Source organism: Neolamprologus multifasciatus, chromosome 20 (assembly GCF_963576455.1).
Source record: "Neolamprologus multifasciatus chromosome 20, fNeoMul1.2, whole genome shotgun sequence".
NCBI classification, from domain to species: Eukaryota; Metazoa; Chordata; class Actinopteri; order Cichliformes; family Cichlidae; genus Neolamprologus; species Neolamprologus multifasciatus.
In genome coordinates this window covers 33,898,540-33,922,497 of record NC_140458.1, presented here as the reverse complement: position 1 = coordinate 33,922,497, position 23,958 = coordinate 33,898,540, and the positions used below count along the sequence as shown (strand labels likewise).

General features: G+C 42.0%; 2 protein-coding genes across 6 annotated transcripts in view; one reads left to right on the top strand and one right to left on the bottom strand.

Moving 5' to 3' along the window:
* Positions 1-8,603, top strand: part of kmt2d (lysine (K)-specific methyltransferase 2D) — a 36,077-nt gene extending 27,474 nt beyond the window's left edge. For all 5 annotated transcript variants that reach the window (XM_085145378.1, XM_085145379.1, XM_085145374.1 and 2 more), the window contains exons 50-55: positions 55-191; positions 425-555; positions 1,461-1,746; positions 1,871-1,944; positions 3,230-3,338; positions 3,418-8,603. In XM_085145378.1, the coding sequence (XP_085001504.1) occupies positions 55-191; positions 425-555; positions 1,461-1,746; positions 1,871-1,944; positions 3,230-3,338; positions 3,418-3,510 (830 nt within the window). In that variant the 3' untranslated portion in view covers positions 3,511-8,603. The remainder of the gene's footprint in view (positions 1-54; positions 192-424; positions 556-1,460; positions 1,747-1,870; positions 1,945-3,229; positions 3,339-3,417) is intronic.
* A 1,455-nt stretch (positions 8,604-10,058) lies between these two features.
* Positions 10,059-23,655, bottom strand: acvr1ba (activin A receptor type 1Ba). Its single transcript, XM_085145383.1, has 9 exons — positions 23,443-23,655; positions 13,969-14,205; positions 13,604-13,864; positions 13,272-13,502; positions 12,907-13,074; positions 12,660-12,816; positions 11,562-11,686; positions 11,340-11,470; positions 10,059-10,790 (listed from the first exon to the last, which is right to left on the bottom strand). The coding sequence occupies exons 1-9, from the start codon at positions 23,504-23,506 to the stop codon at positions 10,665-10,667; spliced, it is 1,500 nt and encodes a 499-aa protein (XP_085001509.1). The 5' UTR covers positions 23,507-23,655; the 3' UTR covers positions 10,059-10,664.
* Between the last annotated feature and the right edge of the window lie 303 nt (positions 23,656-23,958).

Genomic DNA, 23,958 nt, shown 5'->3' with positions numbered 1-23,958 from the left:
GTTATGTTTCTTAACCTTAAAGAACAGAGTTGAATTTGCTGTTTTTGTCTTTAGGGATCTGGGACCGGGTTGTTGAGCAGGTGGCTAAACTTCGTGAGGAATCATCCATGTTGAAACTGTTCACTGAACACATCAAAGGGGAGGAGATGTATGGCCTTACAATTCACGCCGTCATGAGAATCACTGAGTCGGTAAGAATCCCGAGCACTTTCTGTCCCTTTTTATTTTGTCTTTATCTCCCATGTTCACTGATTTAATCTGTGGTTGGATAACTGTTTCAGACTGTAATAAAAACATTACAGACTTCACAAAACATCTGCTATATCTCGTATTAACTGAACTCAATGTGACCAGAAATGATACACTTTGTAGCCATTATAAGTCCATTATGATGATCATTGACTGTTGACTTGTTGTGTTTTAGTTGCCCGGAGTGGAGAACTGCCAGAATTACCAATTTAGATACGGCCGGCACCCTCTGATGGAGCTCCCACTCATGATTAATCCCACTGGCTGTGCTCGCTCAGAGCCCAAGGTCCCCACACACTGCAAGAGGTAAAGCATTATTTTTAGCGAGAAGCTGCACACTCAACACGCTCTGACATATCTGTTAATCTGTACAGCCACGCGAATCACGTTGAAGAGGCTTGTCGACTAAATGTTAACATTTTTGTGGCGTTAGCCAAAATTGGCAAATTCCAGACAGAATATGTTGACTGGTGAGGTAATATACATTAAAAAATGAAACACTTTTAACATCTATGTAATAGAGGTGGGAATCACCATACATCCCACGATACGATATTATCATAATACTTAACGCACGATACGATATTATTGCAATTTTTTAAAATATTTTGCGATATTCAGATTCTGTACATAAAGGTAAACTTTATCAATATTCATTTTCTCTAATATCAAAGTCTCACACTCAGTCTTTCTCTCATTTCAGTTTTATTGTTGACAAACTGAACGGTTTGTATTACAGTCTAGTCCAACTTAACTGAATCAACCATCTGGTACAATTATAGCTATTCTGAACTATGCAGTTTATGAAAACTATGCAGCCCCTTCAGCAACTGAAGAATTTGAAAGTAAATTAAAACAAAATATAATTTTACATTAAATAAAAAAGTTTTAAACTTAATAAAAATAAAACATGTCTTAAATTAAAATAAGTAAACTGTCATGTTTATTAAACACATTTGGACAGTGAAGGAATGTCAGGATTCTTGCTCAGAAAAAGGATCAACATGCTCTGAAGTCAGAGCACAAAAACCTTTTTGTAACAAAATATTGATTTCTGCTGTCCCTGTATCGATACATTATTAGCAAACAAAATATCACAATATCATATTTTTTCCCCCACCCCTACTATGTAATACAAGAAACTTGCTTCAAAACAACTTCAAACCTGTAAAATTCAAAGCATTCAGACTTTCATTTTGCTTTCTTTTTAGGCCTCACACTCTTAACAGCACCAGTGTGTCCAAGGCCTACCAGAGTACCTTCACTGGAGAGCTCAACACACCATACAGCAAGCAGTTTGTCCACTCCAAATCCTCCCAGTATCGGCGCTTGAAGACTGAGTGGAAGAACAACGTGTACTTGGCACGTTCCCGCATTCAGGGCCTGGGGCTGTACGCCGCGAAGGATTTGGAGAAGCATACGATGGTTATTGAGTACATCGGTACCGTCATACGCAACGAGGTGGCCAATCGCCGGGAGAAGATCTATGAATCGCAGGTACTGAAACTTAAACAGTTGATGGAGGATGGGTGGTACAGAAAGTTTGTTTGCTGTGCCGCTCAACTTTCTACAGCTGTAGGACACGTCTGACCTTTTTTTTCCTCTTGCTCTTTTGCCGTAGAACCGAGGGATCTACATGTTCCGTATCAACAACGAGCAAGTGATCGATGCAACTTTAACAGGTGGCCCAGCCCGGTAAGTACTTGTTTGTGTATGGCTGCCTTGTTTTAAACCAGACCTTCCCAAAGTGTGGGGCCCGCCCCCTAGGGGGGGCGCAGAGCCATTGCAGGGGGGGCGCGGAATGAAAAGGGGGAGAACAAAACAAAAGGCTTGGACACTGCTAGCACGGGGCGGCCACAGAAACGCAAAACAGGAGATGAAGCTGAATAGGTTTCCAAAACAACTTCATTCTAAGCCAAAGACTAGAAAATATGGTGAAGCACATCTTCCCTTTGGTTTCACCTGCACAAGTGCCGAGGTAGGTCTCCCTGCAGGATTGGTTTTCCCTGGGTCAGGAGCAGCGCTGGGCTGTTTAAATCACAGACAAACAGGATCCCACATTCTTGATTTTTAGTTCAAACACTTGTTGTAATGACTAACTACTCCTGACATTTTGGAGATGTTTGCTCTTTATACAGTAAAGTTACAGCGGGATACAAATAATATCACGCTGATCCTGCCACGATTTGTTCCCCCTGTCTAAATCACGGACAAACAGGATCCCACAGTTGTTTATGTTTTTAAACCCATTTTGCACAGAGGCATTTTTTGAAAATGCATTGATAGGAATGTTGAATGTTATTACAGAGGAAAAAACCAACTACACGTAAAATAATTACACCGTGACGCCTCTGCCTTTGTAAATGGAGGGACAGTAACTGCTTGTGTATATGTAAGCGTGTAAAACCTGCAGACAGTCAGATTAACAGTATTTCGTCTCTATCTGCCATTCTGCAATTCATCTCATGTAAACAATAACGTGGCGCACAGCGTGACGTGAAAAAGGCACATACCTTTGACGTTGTGTGACGAACTCTGTATTCCTCGTCCACATGTAAACGCAAAAAAGGAGTTTTAAAAAAATCTCTGTTTTTGGTGATTCGAAACGCCGTTTCCGTGTGGACGAAACAGCTGCGTTTTCAAAAATACTCGTGTAGGTGTGGACGTAGCGTAAAAGAGTTAGTAGTTTATTTTATTACTACCTGTAATTTATTGCAGATTACTTGTATTTGTTTAATTGTTTACTAAATGTTTGAGGTGTGAAAGAAACCGCAATGGAGCAAAATAAGGGTGTGTGTGATTGGAGGATGTGTGTGTGCGTGTGCGCCTGCGCTGGAGGGGGGTGCGAACATTTTTCTTGTAAAACAAAGGGGGGCCCAGCAAAAAAAGTTTGGGAACCACTGTTTTAAACCCTTATTTTATGTTTTTTTTCGTCCCCCAAATTGATTTGATTTTCCCCCATTTCCCTTCTCCTCACCAGCTATGTCAACCATTCCTGTGCGCCCAACTGTGTCGCTGAGGTTGTAACGTTTGACAAAGAAGACAAGATTATCATCATCTCCAGCCGAAGGATTCCTAAAGGAGAGGAGGTGCAGTGCGATAAATAAACAGCCTTCATTGTACTTCTACTATATCTGCAGCCTTTAACTGTCTCTCTGTTAATTCCAGCTGACGTACGACTACCAGTTTGATTTTGAGGACGATCAGCACAAGATCCCTTGCCACTGCGGAGCCTGGAATTGCCGAAAATGGATGAACTAACCAGAAAGCGGAAAGATGGAAAATTCCCTCTCGCTGGTACCAGAACACTCCTGCGCCAAAGCCTATGAAAATCCTACATCGCCAGTGCATAAGCTGTTCATAAAGATATGGAGGAAGGCTGGCCTCCGCTATTAAAAGACTAAAGTGTTACCTGTAGCCAAAGGTTTGAAGAGCATTAATCAATAAAAGCAGCCGACCACCATTCATCAGAAGAAGCTCGATGGTGGGACTAACTTTCGTGTTTGGAGTAGTCGAATCACCCTTTCCTCAGCCAAATCCCTCCTCCTCCCCATCCCCCACTTCAAACCCTCCCAACTATTCTGGTCTCAATAAGCTGGAAAATGATCCTCACCATGTACCAGAACATCCTGACCCTCTGATATCAGCACTCGTAGTACAGAGCTCATCTGGAGCTTCGACAAAAAAAGCCATTAAAAATGTTAAGAATGAACTAAGGACACTTTTTTTTTAATCTTTTAAGTCGGACCTATTTCCTGTCCCGTCTGACCGCACCTCCCCCCCCTTACCTCCCAGACAAGGCACTTTCCCATCAATGACTCATAACGACAACATGGATATTGGCTAGCTAGACAATCTTGATGTGGCTCTGTGTGAGAACTACATGTGATCGACGGAGAGAGGAAAAAGAAAAGAGGAGAAAAAAGTAAGTTAATATAAAAAATGTAAGATACTATTGATCTGTGGCTTCAGTCGCACCAGATGTTCTGACTGTGTGGAGTCCCACGGTGGGTTAGTTGGACCCAGTCTACCTCACTGATTTAGCGAGAAGTGACTGCTTTGTATAAAAACTGTTAACTGCTACTGTGGAAATACTCCGGGGGGGTCGGGGAGGGGGCGCGATGGTGATTTTTGGGGGTGGGAGGGTTGTTTTTATGGGCTTAGCCTTCTCGGACAAGCAGGGAATCTTAAGCAGCAGGTTTGCTCTATCTACTCTATGCTGATGATGATTTACAATAATGAGCCAACATAATTATTATTCATGAATTATTTATACAGATGAACTATATGACAGTTTTGATAAGATATTGCATTAAAGTCACAATCAGAAGCTTAGTGGGTGTTCTGTATGCCACCAAATCATCCTGGATATTGATGTAGCTTTTTGCTTTTGTGTTCTTATTTATGCATCTAAAAACAAAATCCTGCTATTAGCTGTGTGAAAGCACAATAACATCCACATTTATTTTTTCTGAGTTGCTTAAGACAGTAAGAGTTTGAGTGAATGGCTCAAGGATCACGCAGGTCCAGAATTAACCAAGTACCCATTAGCTGGTTGCTTCACACCTGGAAGTTCCACTTGTTTGGGAAAAGAAGGAGCCAGCAGATGCATGACTACTGTCCCCATTCAGTGCTTTTTTTTTTGTTTGTTTTTTACTCCCCAACAAGTCAACCTTAAACTTTAATCATGCCTCTTCCTCTCTCTGTATTATTTAATGGACTGTTGTTAAACTTTTACTGTAGTAAGTCTTCCTCCGCCTGAGTACAGCCTGCAGTGTTTCTACTTCCCCTGTAGTGTGCTTTTTCTAGTGCTGGTACTGTCTCCTCGAGGCTGAACTGATGGCAGGGAAAGACTTATTGGAAAAAAGGGCATTTGTTTTCATTTCTGTGTAAGAATAATGAGAAAAAAAGTCTTTAAAGGGAGCTTTACTAAAACTCCACCTTCCCATACTACTTTGGTTCCTCCTTCCCTTAACCTAAGACCTCACATGATTTTAAAAATGCAAAGTTGTAAAAACTGTAAATATACTATATGCATTGAGGGAGGGGGGGACAACAGCTCTTTATCCAGCCCCTTTGTAATCAAAGTCAAAAGTGTAGAAAAATAAAATTGGGAAAAAAAAAAAAATCAACCACTGGATATCATTTTAACAAAGATAAAGCTGTACATAAATATAAATATATGTAAAATGGCAAACTAATATCTTTATGTATATGAACCAGAGTGTTTTGCATTTACTTGTTTTTTCTATTAGTGTTTTTTGCTATAAGCTTTCAGGTGAGTTTGTTAAAAATAGATGTGAGGAAAATGTCCGGGGTTCTCTATTCGGACACGACGAGAAGTCGACGTGATAACGAGGCTGTTTGGCTTCAGCAGAGAGTCGTTAATTAGACATGGAAAAATCACTTCTTGCATAAAGCAGTACAATGGTGCATAGCATTTGTATTTATGTAATATTGTTCATGTTTATTTTTTTTTTCTTTTTATTTATGCTACTGCTTGTTGATTTACCAAAACCTCCCCTTTAATCGGTCAGAATTGGATTCATATAGTCTTGAATGGACAAATCTTGAATTCCCTAGAATATTGTTAGTGTTTTGCTTTTTCTTTTCTTTTCCTTTAATATCTTCCCTATAGAAGTGAATGTGTTGGTTAACATTGTGAAATGGTTACTTGGCCTGATGTATGTTATGATGTAATAATCAAAGTTAATCCCATACTTAACCTGGTAATGAATTGCACTCTCGTAGTATAACAGAAACTTTCTCTGAAGTGGTAGATATTGATCAAGTATCCGAAGCAGTGATATATATATATATACATATATATCTATATTTTTTGGTATGTTTCTATTCCAAGGGAAGAACACGAGACATTATGCCGCTCACTGGATTTCCGCCTGAATAATTTTTAACTTCTCTGAAACTTAATTTAAGTTCTCTGCATATCTTATAATTTAATAAAGGTTGCTCATAATTTGATTTTTTTTTTCTTTTTAACCTCACGTACTTTAAAATACAAAAAAAAGATGTTGCATCTGTACAGCAGAGATACTTTTAGGGAATATGAATAAATATAATGATCATTTTTATTGTATGTGGCATGTTTTATATGGATATTATTTTGAATTGTACATATTTTTTTCAGGACGCCAGAGGTTGCATCTCTTTATATACTGGTTTTCCACTTCCTTTCCCCTTCATCTTATTTCTTTGTCTGCTTTTGTTTCTTGTAAAGGAAAAATAAAATGCATTTTAAATATGTGCTCATTTTCTATTGTCAGCACATGACCACAAAGCTTGATACTTAGTCAACCAATGGTTATATGAACCGTTTTTACTCGTGGTGGTCCTACTGGTCAGTAAAGGGATGCCTTACTATTCTATACATGAACCAAGAAAATCCACTAAATTATTCTGGGAAAACAGAGCTTTCACATGGCACTCGTGCAAACCATAGGACGATGCCAAAAAGCAGAGTAAGAGCACTCCCATCATGGTTATAATTCTTAAATTGGTCATTTGTAGAGTAGTGTGATTTTAGATTTGTTCCAAACAAAAACCTCTAAAATATGTTTTATTGCTTAAAAATCTCAATTATATTGGCATACAGGCCAACAGAAAGTAAACAAGTTGTGCCATTGTCCTTGTCAGCGGATAAGGTCTGTGAGCTGTGTGCTTTTAGCTGGTAGGATTGAAAGAGTGAATTAAATAACCGGGTTCCTGGAACCAGTATATGCAGAAGAGCATCTCTGAAAGCACAGCAGAGGGGCTACAGCAGCAGAAGACCACACTGGGTGTCGCTCCTGTCAGCTAAGGAAAGGAAACCAAAGCTAGAATCAGCAAAACTGGAAAATCATTGCAGTCTGATAATTCTGCAACATTAAGGATTGAAGGGTCAGAATTTGGTAAAACACCTGCCATGTATGGATGTATGTCACAAAGTCTTAATGAACTAGCAAATGTAGATATGTCGTTTTTGGTAATGCTGTATGACTGAGGGTGTAGTGGTATTAAATTATATTTACATGCACATACTTAACAGCTAGGTACACTACAATAAAGGGGGTAGCAAGTCAAGTATAATTATTTCTTTGTAAAAACCTAAGAGTAAAAAAATAATAACAGAAAATCCAACGTGCACATCAACATAATGACTGAGATAAAAACAGTGGCAGCGGCACCCCTCAGCCCCCTGCTAGGTAGACCTATATCTATGGTACCATTTAAAAAAAATAAATCCTGCGTCGCATTATTCACAAGTTATCACAGTCACAAGCTTTTCAAAAAAAGTTGACCTCTGACCCTTGATCTTGAGATCAAGGTCAATGACATTTGAACTTGAACTCTGAGATTTTTAATAGGTCCACCTGTGGTGTCAATTTCAAAATCGTAGGTGACTTCCTACTCAAGCTGTCGCATTCACAAGATTTTCAGAGAACTTGACCTCTGACCCCGAGGTCAAAGTCACCGATGTTCAAACCAGATTTTCAGTAGAGAAACTGATGATATAGACGTGAAACTGCTGTCGCTTCGTTCGGGAGTTTTAGCATTCACGGGTGTCCACTCCACCTGCCCGTCTGGCTGTGGGGGGAAAATGCAAGTCACTCCATAATATGCCCCCCCGCCCCCAAACAATATAACACATTTATAATGTAAGATGGGCAAATATTGCTTTTCTGTAAAACTACCAGGTAATTAAAATACTACTTACAATTATTTACTCCATGCAGTACTTATTACTTAAGCACTACTTAAATGTACGTCCACTGTAATTGTTTCCTATAAGAACCTGAGATGTCACCAGTCATTGTAGTGCACCTAACTAACTATTTGTATGTAAATATAGTTATATTGTAATTTATAATTCCTCATCAGTGTTTTTTGTCTTTAGTCACCAGCCATGTTTTAAAATATTATCTTCTTTATGAAGAAACAAAAACAAGAGAAAACCGAACATCTTAAATGAGCACCGGCCAGAGTCACAGATAAGAAAAAGAGGATTTTATTGTATATCGTCTATGTACACCTTTGAACTAATTCTGAAAAGATCTGCACAATATTATTTTTTATTACCTATGAACAGGATGTCTGATGATCATATACCCATGGCAACAAACCAAACATGGACAGGAGTGTTTTGACAATTTTGGTTCAACTGACAGCCGTCGCCCACTTCCCCTCCCTTCTCTTTTATTCACTTCCCTCTGCCCGCTGAACTTCTACCCATGTTAACAGTAGCAGCAACATTTCTGGGGTACACAACCAACGACACAAACAGAAAAAAAACAAAACAAAATAAAAAAACAACAACAAAAAGCACACAGGAAATGGTGGGGAAAAAAACAAACAAACATCTCTTAAGTTTATCTACCTCAATGCAGAGGACCCAGTGTTTGAGACAGCATGCAAAAAAATGGATACCAACATGGATTCTGGATCAAGTGATGGCGTAACTAACGTTAACTAATCGTAACAGTGCAGAGCCCGATGGTGACAAATGTCAGTGTAATACTTTCATAGTCTCGTCTGGAGACAGACTCACAAAGTCAGACGTAGAATGAAAACATGCAGTTTCTCTTTACAGCATGTCAGCCTTTGACAGTAAAACTCCCAACTACAGTTTACATCTAACCACATGTTCCCCGTGCGCGAACTGTCAGCAATCGTCTGCATTTCTGAATAAACAGCCAGTGGCAGTATCAGAATAGTAAGGTTTACAAGAAGCTCCAAAGTATTCCAGTGTCATTGAGAAAGACGTATGTAGAAGCAGATCTGCATTTCAGGGCTCTTGAAAGAACTCAACAAGCAATCGCAATAGTTGTGTTTATATAGATTTAAAAATAATAAAAAAAATAAGGAAGTTGCAGCAAAATGGCCTGGGATCAGTAGTACCAGCAAATTACCATGAGAGGAGCAAGTGAAATACAAATTCCAGCAGATATCCTTTCCTCGGACAGTCAGAAACCACAGATGGATCAAACAGACGCGTGAAAGTACCATCAGATTAAAATCACTGTTCGATGTCACACTGGAGCTTGTGGCATAAAAGGAAAAAAACCAAAATGCATGTTGTATATACAAATCATATGTACCCATCATCAGTAGTGTCTAATGTTAAAGCCAGAAGAAAAAACATCCATCATGATCTTTTACACAAAATATATATATTTAAAAAAGAAAAGATTGTTTTCATTGCCTTTTCATACGCCTCTTATTTGCACCGTGTGTACTACGTCTTCACCTGTCACCGCCAGAGGGTTATGGCTGCATTCATTTTTCAAACAGCATCTTTACTTTAAAAAAGAAAAGAAAAGAAAAAGAAGAAGAAATTAAATTTAAAAAATAAATGAATGCAATAACCCACGACTCTGAAGACTTTGACTGAACTACGACATTTAATTTTGTGGTTTGTCACATCTCATCTCACAGTGTTCATCATTATGTAGTAAAAACTATGAACAAATAAATAAAACCATCCCAAGAAAAAAAAAAAAATCTGAATAAATTCAACATTATCCCTGCCACATTTCAAACTAAACGCCAGGACTGGACCGCATCTGCGATGTGACACCTGTCCGGTCTCACATGTGATGAGGAAGCTACAGTTGAGTGCAACTAATTTGTGTTTGAAGAAAATTCAAGTGAGGGAATAAAACGAGGGAAAAAAGCACAATCCAGCTGTTCATGCTTAATTACCACATGTCCAATAACTGATCTTCTCTAATGAACTACAGCCTACACCAGTAGACATTGTAGTGTCTTGGGAACATGCTAGTAGTCCAGACACCTTTTACTCTCACACACACACACACACACACACACACACACACCTATAAAAAAAAAAACAGTGCTTCAGCCTCTTTCCCCTCCTTACAGCGACAGACTATGATGTTGTATGGCCAACACAATGGAAAGTTACGTGTAATCGTTCCTAAACTTGAAGCCCACGACACGCCCGACTCTCCTGGACGACTTTAGTCCATGTTGGACAATTTCCGAGAGGTTAAAAGGAAAAACAAGAAAACAGATGATCGAAAACAGAAGCTTCTTTTCACTGTACAAGAGTTCTACTTCCTGCCATGGGAGATGAAAAAAGAAAGGTTGAGTGTGATGATATTAACAGTGGTAGTGCTGTAGTGTTGTGGCCCATGGAGAAGGGAGGCAGAGGGAAGGAGGAAGAGACGTGAGGAGCTAAAGGGAGGCAGGGGAAGGGAGAGAAAAGTCAGGAGGAGGAGGAGAAGGGTTGATTCTCAGTAGTTTTGGCTAAAAAGGTGAGGTAGGCCTTGTCACAACTTGGAGTGTGGCTTTAAAACTGGCAGGGTTTTCATTTGCAGTCTGTCTTTAGTGTTTCTTTCCTATGGGAGTGTTGTCTGGTTGTGCGTCTCCAGAGTGTCTTTCTGCCGCCTGTACGCTCACATCTTCACATCCTCCTCCACGCTGAGCTGAGACAAAGTCTTCTTGATGCGCAGAGCTGTCAGTCTGGCTGCTCCGTTGGCATACCAGCACTCCCTCATGATCTTCCCCATCACGCGCAGTGACTGTGCAGCAAAAGGACAAAAGTGTTACAACGTGACTTATAGCCACAGACATTTGAATGAGTCACGATCTGTGCTTTTCAAACCGGCCTCTGTGTGTGAGAAAAAGGTCAGACAGACCCGTGCACCTACATCGGGGACATTAAATGTTGATTACTGAGTCTTGCACTGAGGCAATAACAACTGGCTCAATTATTTTGGATATTGAGGGCACCACTGCTAAGAATAGGAGTGCACTTTATGTAAAAAGCTGCTTTTCTGTTTTGTTTTTTTAAGTGAAAATAAATCCAAAAATGAACTGATTTATCCGAGTCCGAGCCAGCTCAGGGACATCATGAACCCCAAATTTTAATAATGGACGACTGAGCAGATAAAACTATTTTAATCCTCCCCCACAACACTGACTCAGAAGTTGGCAGTCTACCTTTGTACTTGTAGACCAGAACATCTTGTGCTGCCAAACTAATACAGCCCAACTGGTTCCATATACTGCCATCGGACATATTTTTAGAAACCACTAGTGCAGCTGTTCATATACATAGTGTGAAATACCTCATAGCTCTGCCACCAATTGGGCACATTGGGCCTCAGTTTCTGGTCACACACCACCTTCCTCATCTCTTCTATGGACGGGTCAGAGGGCACAAGGTCATAGTAGGGTAGCTGGTACTCCTCATGGATACCTGTAGCACATCACAGGGAAGCATTTTCAGTCTCAGATTTCATGTTTCTGTTTATTTGACCAACTGTATCATATTTATATTGTGCTCTTACCTCCTGTGTTGCAGCGACGCGCAATCTCCCAATACACCAGGCCCAGCGCGTAAATGTCAGCGCACTTGAAGGAGTCGAAGTGTTTCATGTTTATGGATTCGTCCAGGACTTCTGGAGCCATATACCTGAGGGTGGACACACGCAGCATGAACAACAACTTTAGCACCACTAATAGAAACTGAAGTAAGTCTCAAACTTTCATTCTTTGTAATGCCCACTAGGGGGCGATAGCTATGGCTGCAAAAAAAGATTTCTGGTCCTCAGCATGTGAGAAAACCAGCCCTCGCGCAACACTTTCCTGATCACCTTCTGCCCTCGGTGACTCGTTTCTGGTCATGTTGAACTTTTGCATTATGCCAAGTTGTTGGCCAATGAGCATGCAGTATCACAGTCAGCTCTCCTCCTCCTCAATAATTGAGGATGCAGTTTAAGATCACCAAGACAGCCACTGAGAAAACTCACATCTTAAGGCTTTAAAACAAGACTTGACAAACCACTGTGTGGTCATTGTAGCTACTGCCATCTTTATACTCTACATGAGCGGTCTCCAACCCCCGGGCCTCAGACCGGTACCGGTCCGTGAGTCGTTTGGTACCGGGCCACGAGAGTTGAGGCTCAGTGAAATGTATAGTTTTCAGGGTTTTTATCGTTAACTCTGTTTTCCTGGGTCTTTTCAGTGTGTTATGAATAAATCTTCTTTTTTCGGTACCGGTACTAGTTTTATTTTGTTGTATTTATCCGCGACACCTTAAAGGCCGGTCCATGAAAATATTGTCGGGCATAAACCGGTCCGTGGTGCAAAAAAGGTTGGAGACCGCTGCTCTACATCACAGTACATCTATCTCACTCAAAGTTCTACCAAGGCCCATTTCTGTGGTGCAGAGAATAACAGGGTATCACATCCAAGAGTGACTAGAATTATGAAAAAGTCAGAAAACTAAAATCCAGCTTTTCAAAGTTTTTACTTCCTGATATTCAAAGTATTAAAAGAAAAAGAAAGAAAGTTGTCAGATGTATTCTTTAAGGCCTCAGGGAAGACTTATAAAATCCCCTGTGCGCTTTATCTACTTGAGTGCTGATAAGTATGGAAACATTTACCTCTTAGTGCCCACGCGCTGATTCGGTGCAATATCGATCGTGTCTGTGATAGACTCATGGCGGACAGCCAGACCAAGGTCAGCTATAGCGCATGTGCCGTTCTTCTTAACCAGAATATTTTTGGACTTGAGGTCACGGTGAGCAATGCCAGGTTTACCTGCACGAGAACCAACACAACAGCATTACACGTGCATCAAGAACATGCTTTACATATAACATATCCACTCTGCAAACGTGAAAGTCCCACCCTGAGTGCCGAGGATCTCCATGTGTAGGTGTGCCAAGCCACTGGCAGCTGATAGCGCCAATTTGATCATCCCCTCGATGGTGACAGAGTAGCGATTCAGGTAGTCAAAAAGTGAGCCGTGCTCGTGATAGTCTGACACCAGCCAGAGTTGAGTCCAAGTGCCGTTGTCTGAAAGGGAACAAATGAATATTGTCAATCAAACAATCCACTTAAACAGCAGCGAGCTTGTAAAACATTTTATTTTGAAAAGGCCGAAACTTTTACTGTCGAGGGTTGTTTAAAGCAGTCTTCTTGTATTGTTCGTTTTATTTTAACAAAATAATGTGGACGATTCCAGTCTTCATATAGCCAACAGCTTCCCTCACCTTTGTTGTCTGCTGCGATAAATCCCAGGATATTTTCATGCCGTAACATGATTGTCTGGTAGATTTCAGCCTCTCTGAACCAGGAGCGCTCCTCTCTGGATGAGAAGATTTTCACTGCCACGTCGCCTCCCCTCCACTTCCCGCGCCACACCTCCCCAAAGCGACCTTTTCCTATTATTTCCTGCAGCACAATAGTCCTGGCCACAGTCCGCTGCACAAACAGAGGCAAACCTGCAGAGGGGGCAACAGACAGGCAACAAATCAACAAGAGTTCCCTCACACTGTTATGGTGAATGTCACTCATTTGGAAGCTACTGCTCTTGCATACTGACCAGAGCCTGATCCAGAGGTGGACATGTCATAGATTAGGTCCTGGAGCGTCTTATCCTTGGCCAAGTATAGATGGTCACAGGAGGGATCTTCTACCTCCAGCCGCTGTCTGTGGCTGTAGGCCCTCTGGTGATACTGGAACAGGAACACCCCGACCATCAGCAACACACAGAGCAGGAACACGGGCCCTGCAATCACTGCCACCAGCTCCACTGGCCCCCAGTTGCTCACTTGGGTTGACCATTCCCCCCCTTTGGTTGGGACTAAGAAGACAAAACAAAACAAATGGGTTAAAAAAACATAAATAAAATAAATAAACAGTCACAATTGAACTGAAACAGCTCTAAAGTATTGAATGAGGTCTCACCTGGGACTTTCAGGTCAATACTGTTGCAGTAATCCACATAGCAGCAGTGAGTATTGAAGAAACCTTCGGCACTCAAACAGTAGAACGGTTGCCCGGGGGGGACCAGGCTGTCCTGGTTGATGCAGACACGCACGTGTTCCTCCTTCCCATTGACATAATAAGTTGAAGCCATGCAGGCGCCGTCTGTCTCGCACTCGTAGCCCGTCTTCTCACAGTTTGTGCAGTTGCAACGTAAAGCTGAGAGAGTGAGAAAAAGAAAAGAAGTTTATCACCATGAGGTCACAGAGTCCTCAAGTTCACTTCCTTATTGTGCCCAGCAGGGGGCAAGCATACGCCACTGTTTCAATACAAAATGTAACGAGTGTCCCTTTAAATTGTGGGCATATTATGACGTGCAGACACAGATCCTTAGTGTTCAGCAGAAGCAGCCAGACGGCCCTGAAATCAGATCCTTCACTGCAGATGAACCCAGACACGCAGGGTGGAGACAGTCCTGCCCATCGGGACAGACAAAGTGAAACTCAACAAGGGGAGAGGGCTCCTGCCAAATCCCCGATGCAGCATTCTGCTCCGTCTTTTTCACATCGACACCGAGAGCCGCCACCGTTTCAGCTAATGAGACCAGAGTTTTACTAAACACAGCACACTTCTGCGCAGGAACCTATTAAAAGGTGACACACTGGAACTCCATAATAAAACTATGGTGGTCCATATACACGCAAACAAATGAGGTCAGTGCCCGCCACGTCTAAAACAGAACCAGTACTGGTTGAGCAATCCAGAGAGCGAGAAACTGAAAACTGATTAGATTTGGAGTGAAATGTAATTTCGAGTCATACCACACATGCTTCTCATTTAGAGCGAGGCCAGCACGTTAAGTTTCTTCTAAGGTTTACTCCTACCACAGCGCACAGCAGGGCATGGCTGGTTAGTTGGTTGTAGGAATGTGGAGCCGTTTTATTTTTGGTTGTTCGTTTTACACAGGAAACCCCAAAATGAAAAAATGTACTGTCAACACTACCGTGGGTGAGGCCGGACAAAGGCTGGACCACTTGAGACTAATCACTGTGGAATTAACAAAGACAAGACCACTACACCCTAAAACAACACAGGAGGAGACACAAAGAGAAGAGGAATTTCAATCCCTATTCTTCTCCAAAAAGAGGCTCAACATTGGTCGGACAGCTGACAATGCCGAGGCTAGAGGAAAGAAAGATCCCACTAATCCTCTGCGTCTTATACTGAAGGGCTTCTTTGACCAGATGAGCTCAGTGATCTTCTCTTTTTGAACCAACGAAGAGGTCGGCCAAAAGGTGTCAGCAGATTCCAGCAAATTAACCAACGACCAGAGTAATTGGTTAATATGGTTTGGATGAATAAAAAAAGAAAAATTCAATGAGTGATATACTTATTGCAACATCTGCATGTAACATCCAAGTGGCCTAAACCACAAACCGTGGTGTCATAGGAGTTTTTCCTGAACTCTTGAAGGTTTATTTCTGCGTGGGAGCGTTTTTTGCATGTATCGTGCACGCTGATGTGTCTATGCTTGTTCACCGAGTAGTAACTGGAAATGTGGAACACTTGAAGCAGAGTTTCAGTAATATTTCACATCTGGTTAGTGTGTGTGTGCGTGCATGTCTTGTTCTTGAGGAGGTGAGTGGGGAAAGTGACAGGAACTCAATGCTGAGTGTGTCCAAATTTCACTCAAGTTCGCATGCAGATGGAATTTCCTGCAGATTACACAGAGGTAAAGCAGGCTGGGCCTGATAAAAAGAGAAAAACAAGCCCTGTGCCACATCAGGCTAATGCGTGGCAAATAGTTTAACAAATTAAAACCGATGCCAGGAGTCATGGCTGTAGGTTTAAACGCAGGATGACACATTACTTCCATCAACATTCAGACAACCTGAAACACCTCTTTCCACCGGGACCATCTCTTCTTCACGTCTGCCGTTTATGACTTTTCAGTAAAGCATATCAACTTTTTACCAAGTGAATCCAGACAAGAGCCATTTTCATCAATACGTTCTCAAAAGCAAGAGCAGCATTTAAAAGGAAATACACACACAGCACATTTTAAGACAAAGCACCTCCTCACCACACTTAGGATTGTAAACCAAACCGAATCGCCTCACAAAACTCAAATTGAAGGCTATAAAAGTTTTTCTCATGACAAACATATTGCACCAATACACGATAATGAGCTAACAGGAGTGATCTGACAAGAACACGGTGATCTGAAATGAAAAGGCACATTCATCACTGGAGAGTCTGTGTGTGGTAAGACAGATGGCACACAGACACAGACAGAAGCTCAGGAAGGAAACCAAACATGGCTGAAAACACACACGTTTGCTTCTCAACTCTACCATGGATGGTTTGCGGCCTACCAAGAGTTTGGTTTGTGGGAAGTCCTCCCTTTCATTTAGGGCTACCTCATGACTATACCATGTGTAGCCCGCTTCCACGCTGAGAAGCAAAAACATTATGTGTGTTCAGCACAGCAAAAACACGAGAGGATATTTATTATTAACTTGATGGCGATTGATTCACAAGTTTAGATAAAATGATCTGATGTTTCATTACAGACTAATGCTTTTATCCAAATGAAAACATCCTGGAAGTTGAACGCCCTGTGACTACAATGTATAACATTTATGCAATCAGCAAACAGGCTTAGGCGATATAAAAATCTGTCAACCATCCGTAAGCGGTTCTACTGGTGACTGTGTAATATTTATCGATATGTGCATGATGAAAAAAACCCAAATAAAAGTCATAAGCAGAAAGCCCGAGATGAAGCAATTAGGCGGAGGACGTTTCTCTCACATCCTGTTAATAATGAACAAGCTGCAGGGAAAACGTCACTAAACCATACGGGCACACGTACAGTTATTGATTTAGTTTTCAAATATAATTTACACCAACTGGACAGCAAACATTAAAAACACACTCAAATGTCACCTCTGCTTTCTGAAAAACTGAAAGAGGGACACAAATGTGCAAAATATGGGCCGACTCAACTCATTAGCACAAGCTTTGAAACCTGCTTTACAGGTTCTTTATCTGCCAAGTTAGATCCTCATGGAGGCAGACCACGAAAATAGAATAGTAAAAAAAAATGGCCTTCAAATTCACTCCAAAAGAACAAACTGCTCAAGAATTCAGCCAACACTCACCCGCCAATATATTCATCTAACTGCTAAATCACAGCCCCAAACAAAACTTTGCAAAAGATGGCACAAGGTAGTGGTTAAAAAAAACAAAACAAACAACAACAACAAAACCATCCAAAAAAACCGAGATGAACATCAGGCAATATGGAGTTCTGCTACTTAACTAATTCAAACTAAAAACATTTATCCAAACGCTGTGTTGTTTACACGGCGCTCTGCATATCTCAATAGATTCAGAGCCAAAGTGTTACAAAGCCAGACTTGCAGGAATATTACGGAGCCTAAATACACTTGGATCTGAGGAAAAGGCCGTGTGTGTGAAGTTTGAGTGAACTCTGCTCTTGTATCCACATAATTGGTGGTCTTTACACTGGTCCTTTGTGTGGAGATTAAGGCGACATGAGGAGGGATTTTACTGGCCCTACATGAACAAAGACTGGAGTGGGGGGGGGTGTGCACTTTTGCGTGGGGGGATGGGCGGCATACAGGGGACAGCAGAGTGGGGTTACCAGTAACAACCCCGATGTTTGGGGGAGCTGCTCTGGGCCAGACAGGATGGGGGTTGGTCCCCATTTGGGAAGGACAATACAGAGGGGGAGGTGGCGAACAGGGCCCCCCAGCTGCGATTGAGGTCTGCCCAAGTGACCAGCTGCGACTGTCATTAAAACCCAGTCTAGACTTTAACTTATGGGAGGGAGCAGAAAAGGGAACACATGACAAAAACAGGGAGAGCAGAGCCTAAACGCAATCCCTTTGAGCCGTCAGCACGGAGTTCCAATCATTCCGTTCGTGTTGAGACAGGAAATGGAGAACACAGTCAGGAAAACATTATTAAAACATTGTTGCCATAAACAGCGTTGCCTTAATTTGGCGGTCCTATGAACCTAACGAAATACAACACAGAACAGCCCCATTCCACAGAACGATGACAGCGTTCAGCAGATGCATGCGCCGTTCAGACCGACTTGGTGGAAACAACGCTCTCAAAACACGAGTGAAGTTCTGTGTACGACAACATAAAGAAAATACTGTAAATGTGCTTGGCGCAGGGCGGCAGGTTACACAAACACTGTGGGTTTCTGGGGGCTCAGACAGACAATCAGCACGTGTGCGTGTGTGGGGAGGGGAGAAGCATTACCAAAATGCACTGGCTGAAATTAGATCCATACAGATACCAGACTGAGAGCTGATCAAGACAAGCAGACGCCACCAGACAGTGTGAGTGCAACACACATACACAGGCTAACATACACATGCACGCACCGCAACTGTGTCCTAATCAATGCTAGGGGAAGGAGGAAAGTCATTACCTTTGTCTGCATCTCAGGGTCAGATTACTGATCTGATTCTAAAGTGAAGTCTCTGGGGCCGAGGCTGCTTCTACCATGTCTACCAACCACCAGCCTGAGGCTACATCCCTTCCTGTCTTGTCTGTTGTTCTGGTCGGGTTCAAAAGCACACGAGTGTGAGCACAGGTTCACTTTGGATTTGTTGCAGACACTTGTGCTCAGATTGTCAAACTGATTTCTAAAATATACCATGGTAATATGAGTCAGTGCCATTTGAAGCTGCTTGAAACATCCTGGATGTTTGCAGAAGTGTTGTTTTTTTTCTCTTCGGTTACAATTATTTGTTAAAACACAAACACTGTTGTCTTACAGACCAACAACTCTGAAAACTGGCACCAAATACACTGCAGACACTTACACACTTATTTTTAGTTTGCTTGTGTTTAGCCTTGATGTCAAGTTCTTCCTGTTAAAGGGGAGTTTTGTCCTGTCCCACGTGTCTGATCATAAAGGGCAGTTTCATTGTCTAAGCTTTTTTTTTCCCCATGGGGGATTTTTGTAGGGTTTCACCTTAAAATATTAAGCACCTTGAGGTAAACTCTTGTTGCGATCTAGTGTTACATAAATAAAACTGAAGTGACGCCCTGAAAACTAAAGCTAATTTATTTAAAACTCCTTGATTCTGCTGTCATTTGTATTTTCATTGCATAAATAACTGAGAATGATCAGAATAACAATATATACATAGCACAACATATATATAGAAATTTCACATATGACAAGAACCATCAAAAAAAATATTATTTTAGTTATGTCATGTTATGTTATGTCTTTTCATTGTGAAAAAAGACAGATTAAGTTATTTTGCAGATAATCCTTAAGCTAATAATATTGTGAAACCAAAATAAAAACAGACAAAATGCAACGTTGATCCGAGAACACCACAAGGATTTGGCATAAATCCAGCAGTTACCTTTAAAGCTCAAAAAAAGCAACTACTTTGCATATTCACACACTTACTCATAACACATTTTGGCTCTGTTTAAGCTACCGACACTATCTGAGCCCAGGAAAGAAAACAGGTTAAATGGTATTTGAAGAGCTAGTTAGATAAGGCACTCTCACTGGATTCCAAAAGCAAAAGTTTTACCCTGGATCACACCAATCAAAGTAAATCATTGTCACGGAAGCATTAGAGAAAACTTGACAAGTAGACTGCATACCTTCCAGCAGAAAATTACAAGGCAGTGCGGGTCTGATCTAAATTCCAACAGCAGCCAGAAAAAACAAAAAAGAAAAACAAATCAAACGCGTCTACAAAGAGAAATGCAATGGAGGAAGCTGTCGAGTTTAGCTCTATAGACATAAATTAATGTAACAATCAAGTCTGTGGAAGCACGGTGACAAATCACAGATCTTATGTCTGTGTATGCTTAAGATACGCCACACAAACAAATGCAGGTTCATGAACAATATGCAAAAACTCTTTAAACAAAGACGAGTACTTTAGAGTAAATTGAAGAGAAGAGCAGAGAAGCTGGCTGGCTCTAAAGTGATAGTAATTTCTTGCGGTCTAGCATCAGTAATGGAGGAGCCGGGTCAGTCCGGGGCTATGCCGTCTGCTGTAGCAATTAGGGCTCTCTGCCTCCGGGCCAACGGAGGTCATTAACAACACTGGTCATTATGGTAGGAAAACTAGACCACCCCGGACCTGACCTGACCCCGACTGGCTCAGTGCCACATTATGGAAATTGTTAGTAAACACAAATTGCAAAGGAGGTGGTGTCTGAGCCAGGAAGCAACCAGAAATTTTATACGGAGGATGTGATGCAACTTCATTTGATCACGACATAGCTGCAGGGATCTGGCAGACAACACAACTATCTAGAACAGGTTTAAACAACTGCTACACACTGAAGGAGAAGGAACCCCCACCCCTTTAAAACACCCCAAAAACACCTTCTACTTTTCAAACTCAGTCTTGCTTGAAATCCAAATGTCCATCTCCCCTGTCCACACAGTCTTCTCTTCACGGGCTTACACCTGGAAACCCAGAAAGTTTCAACCTCTCTGTACATCCTCCCTGCTCTAATCTAATGGGCAGGTACACGCATGTTCCAGACTAGCTCACACAGCCACCACCTGAACTCTTTCACATCAAATGTGACATCACACAAGCACCTGCACCGTTTACCCCTGTACAAACTGAAAGGAAGGCATGTTTTAGTTTCAAGCCACAACCACACGCCACAGACACGCAACATTATCCATTAATCTGAGTGCACCTGAACAGGTCTACCTTACATCTTAATGAGCACTACGGCCTTTTTCCGTAAAAGCAGCACAGACAACACTCTATCTAATTCTGAAACCTATATACTTGCATAAATGTATAGGCATGCGTGCAATTACAATGTGTTGATGTAAGCTACTGTGAATCATGCCGTTGCCTGCTGTGCATCTCAGTTGCTCATAATAAGAAGGGGGGGGGGGGGGGGATCCTTCTGAATACACTCATGTTCGGTCACTGTGTTGCAGTCAGAAAACTCTGATCTAATGCATTCTGTTATTCACATATAGGCCACTAATGTTCATTTATTTATTTAACACATTCAATGTGTTAAATAAATGATGGAAAGAACAATTTGCCTCCTATTGGATATCATACATCAGATGGTATACCTCACTGGATGCATGATATCCAAATCTCACACGTATTGCAAATAGATAACGTGGTTCTATCCATCAACGTTGTATGTGTAAAATAAATGAAGAAACATTAATAAGCCATGTCTGAATGACAGAAGGCGGTCATTTTACCAGAAAGACAGCAGGGTTACGCATCCATGACTAAAGAGTGGAAAAGAGGAAGGGAACGACAATAGTCTGGCAGGCCTGGTGATCGTATGTTGAAGAGCTTCCAAAGGTGAGTTCAGAGGTCAAGAGATAGCAGGAGCTCATCTATCCAATGGCCTTCCTCTAACCTAGAGATAAAAAATTAAACCCAACCCAAACTAAAGCCGTCTTCACCACCCTGTTAGAAGTAAGTGAATGAAAGCAGAAACGGGACCACAGACAACAAAGTACAGATTAAATTCTGACAAAGCAGCAGGCTTTTATATAAGCGAGATGGAGAATGTAGAGAGAAGGGGAGGGACGCGCCCTACCTAGCGGCACTGTGGTTGACAGTGCCCATATCACATTGCTACTTTGTTCAATTCACCCAGTCTGACTGCGTCACGTAGACATGTAATGCCCATAACACCAGTGACTCCTAATCCTCGTGAAGTCAACAACACGTGACAGATTCAAACCTCTGAGTAAAGCATATTCTCACAAAAACATACTCGCGCAGACATGGAATCTGCTCCAGCGAAGCAGCTTTCAGGTTTGTCTGGTTTCAGCCATGGTGTAATCCATTACACAGGGAGAAAGCAGCTCATGATAGACTCGTGGCCCCCCCTTGCATGACAAACCCTGCCAGATGGACAGACCCATTATCACTGTGTGTGTCTGCACCGGTCACAGACCCACCCCCAACTCTCCCCCTCACACATCTCTGTTAATGTTGGTGTAACCCAGGCAAACAAACTGGCCACTCAGGTGTGACAATTTTCCCAGCATGCCTTGTTGAACTGATCAACCTTAGTGGTACTGCGCCCTTATCTAAACTTGTGGGGGAGGAACAGTTTTTATGATTCTCGGAAGGATGACTCAATTGTTTAGCCAAGTACACTTTAATTTTTTTCCCCCTGGCACACAGATCATTTTAATAATGAGTGTATCCAGTGAGTGGCAAGTTGAAACAAAGGTGCAAAACTCAAAGGAAGAGAACAGAGTTTTTCATAAAACAAGACATGCTTGTGTCTAACCCACTGAAGCATAAAAGTGAAGGGACGTTTGGAGCAAACTTAAAGGTCAGTAGATGCGCTGAGGGGCCAAACGCTCTGTGCTTTGGCTGAATATTTGGTGATATACCATGTGTGCTGTTACATATAGTGATATATTGTGATGTGGTGCTGTTGTGTGAAGCTGGGCATCAGCTGCTCCAGCAGATGGGGAGGAATCGGACTGAAGAAGGACCATAACTGGCGCCTCAAAAGACCCCACTTGCCACATTTCCATCACAATGAACCCAGACTTCAACTCTGACTTCTGTCTGGGATGGCTGAATGTACGGCTGCTGTCGCCCTATGCCAGCATTCACTTTCTGCTGTGCAGGAAGGAAAAGGGGGGGGTGGGGGTCCACTAAGCACCCTTTTCACTCTTTACAAATGGAAAGCGATGGCAGAGCTGCCAGTGTTTACCCTCAGAAAACACATTTCATGCACAAAGTAGGTTAGGCCTTCATTCAGAGGCTCCTTTCTCCTCCTTCCAGCGTGGAAACCAGTCCTCACAACATGTGACGAAACTGTAACTGACCACATTACGCAAATTCAACCAGCCAGCTATCATTATACGATGTCCCCAAGCAAAACAGCGATAAGCAGTCACAAGCCAAAAAGACACTATTTTGTAAATAAGTTAGCATAACAGCCACACAAGAGATTAACCTCAGCATCAACAGCACCATGTAGACTACTATTCCTTGCTTAGGGTGTTCAAATAGAATAATAAAATCATATTTATATCAGTTTTGTATCCATTTAATAACACAGATTTATCAACATTATTTAACTTTAGCTAGCAGACGTTAGCTGGCGCTTCGGAACAGACAGCCCCACCATGTTGTTGTTGTGGTTGTTGTTGGTTTCGCTACTCGTGTTCAACAACAGCTCAATTGAATTTGTCAGCGGATAAAAGCCAAAAATATCGATAAATCATCAAACACGGCACGGCAGCCGGTTCGACCAAACAGCAGCCGTGGTTTTGAGGTCGACGCTAGCAAGACACGGCTAGCCAAATCCGCGATAGAGAGCGCCATGACGATTAGCGACAACAGGCGATGCCCAGTCCAGGAAAACACATCGAGACAAAAGCCGGAGAGGTGCTCGGATGAAACTTACCATTACCGACGGCCACCAGCCCGAGCAGGGCCAGCAGCGTTGGGGCAATTTGTTTTAGAGCCATTTCTTCATAACTCCCATCTCTCCCGCGATGAAATGCGTCGTAAGTGTGTCGTTATCAACACGACCAGACCTGAAACACAACCACAGTCCAACCGCACACCACCACCGCCAGATACTAGCCAGCCTGCCAGCCAGCCGAGTGACGTGTTTAAAGGGGTGTGTACGTGCGAGTTTAAAGGGGAGGGCTGAGGGCTGCACGTCCCCTTCTGCCCCCGAGGTCAAGGCTGTGTGGTAAATAAAGCGGTGGGCGAATTGCCTTCTTCCAGTTTCACATCATCTAAAGAGCAGTGATCACTGTGTGTGTTATTTATGATAAATTAAAAGTGCTTTCGGAAATTAGATGCCTGGATAATATTCTAATGATTGATGTTAAAATAATCTGGGATATATTAAGTCAAATCTTCACTATCCAGTAATGGCTGATTGCAGTGTGTTTTTCATGATTATATATAA

Bases quoted from the DNA above. Each gene is read 5' to 3' on its own strand.
- acvr1ba (XM_085145383.1), bottom strand. From the start codon at position 23,506: ATGGCTCTAAAACAAATTGCCCCAACGCTGCTGGCCCTGCTCGGGCTG. The intron at 13,075-13,271 runs GTGAGGGAAGCT...GTTCCCTTTCAG, and splicing joins TATCGCAGCAGACAACAAAG to ACAACGGCACTTGGACTCAA. The intron at 10,791-11,339 runs GTATTTCACACT...TTTGCTGCACAG, and splicing joins ATTGGTGGCAGAGCTATGAG to TCACTGCGCGTGATGGGGAA.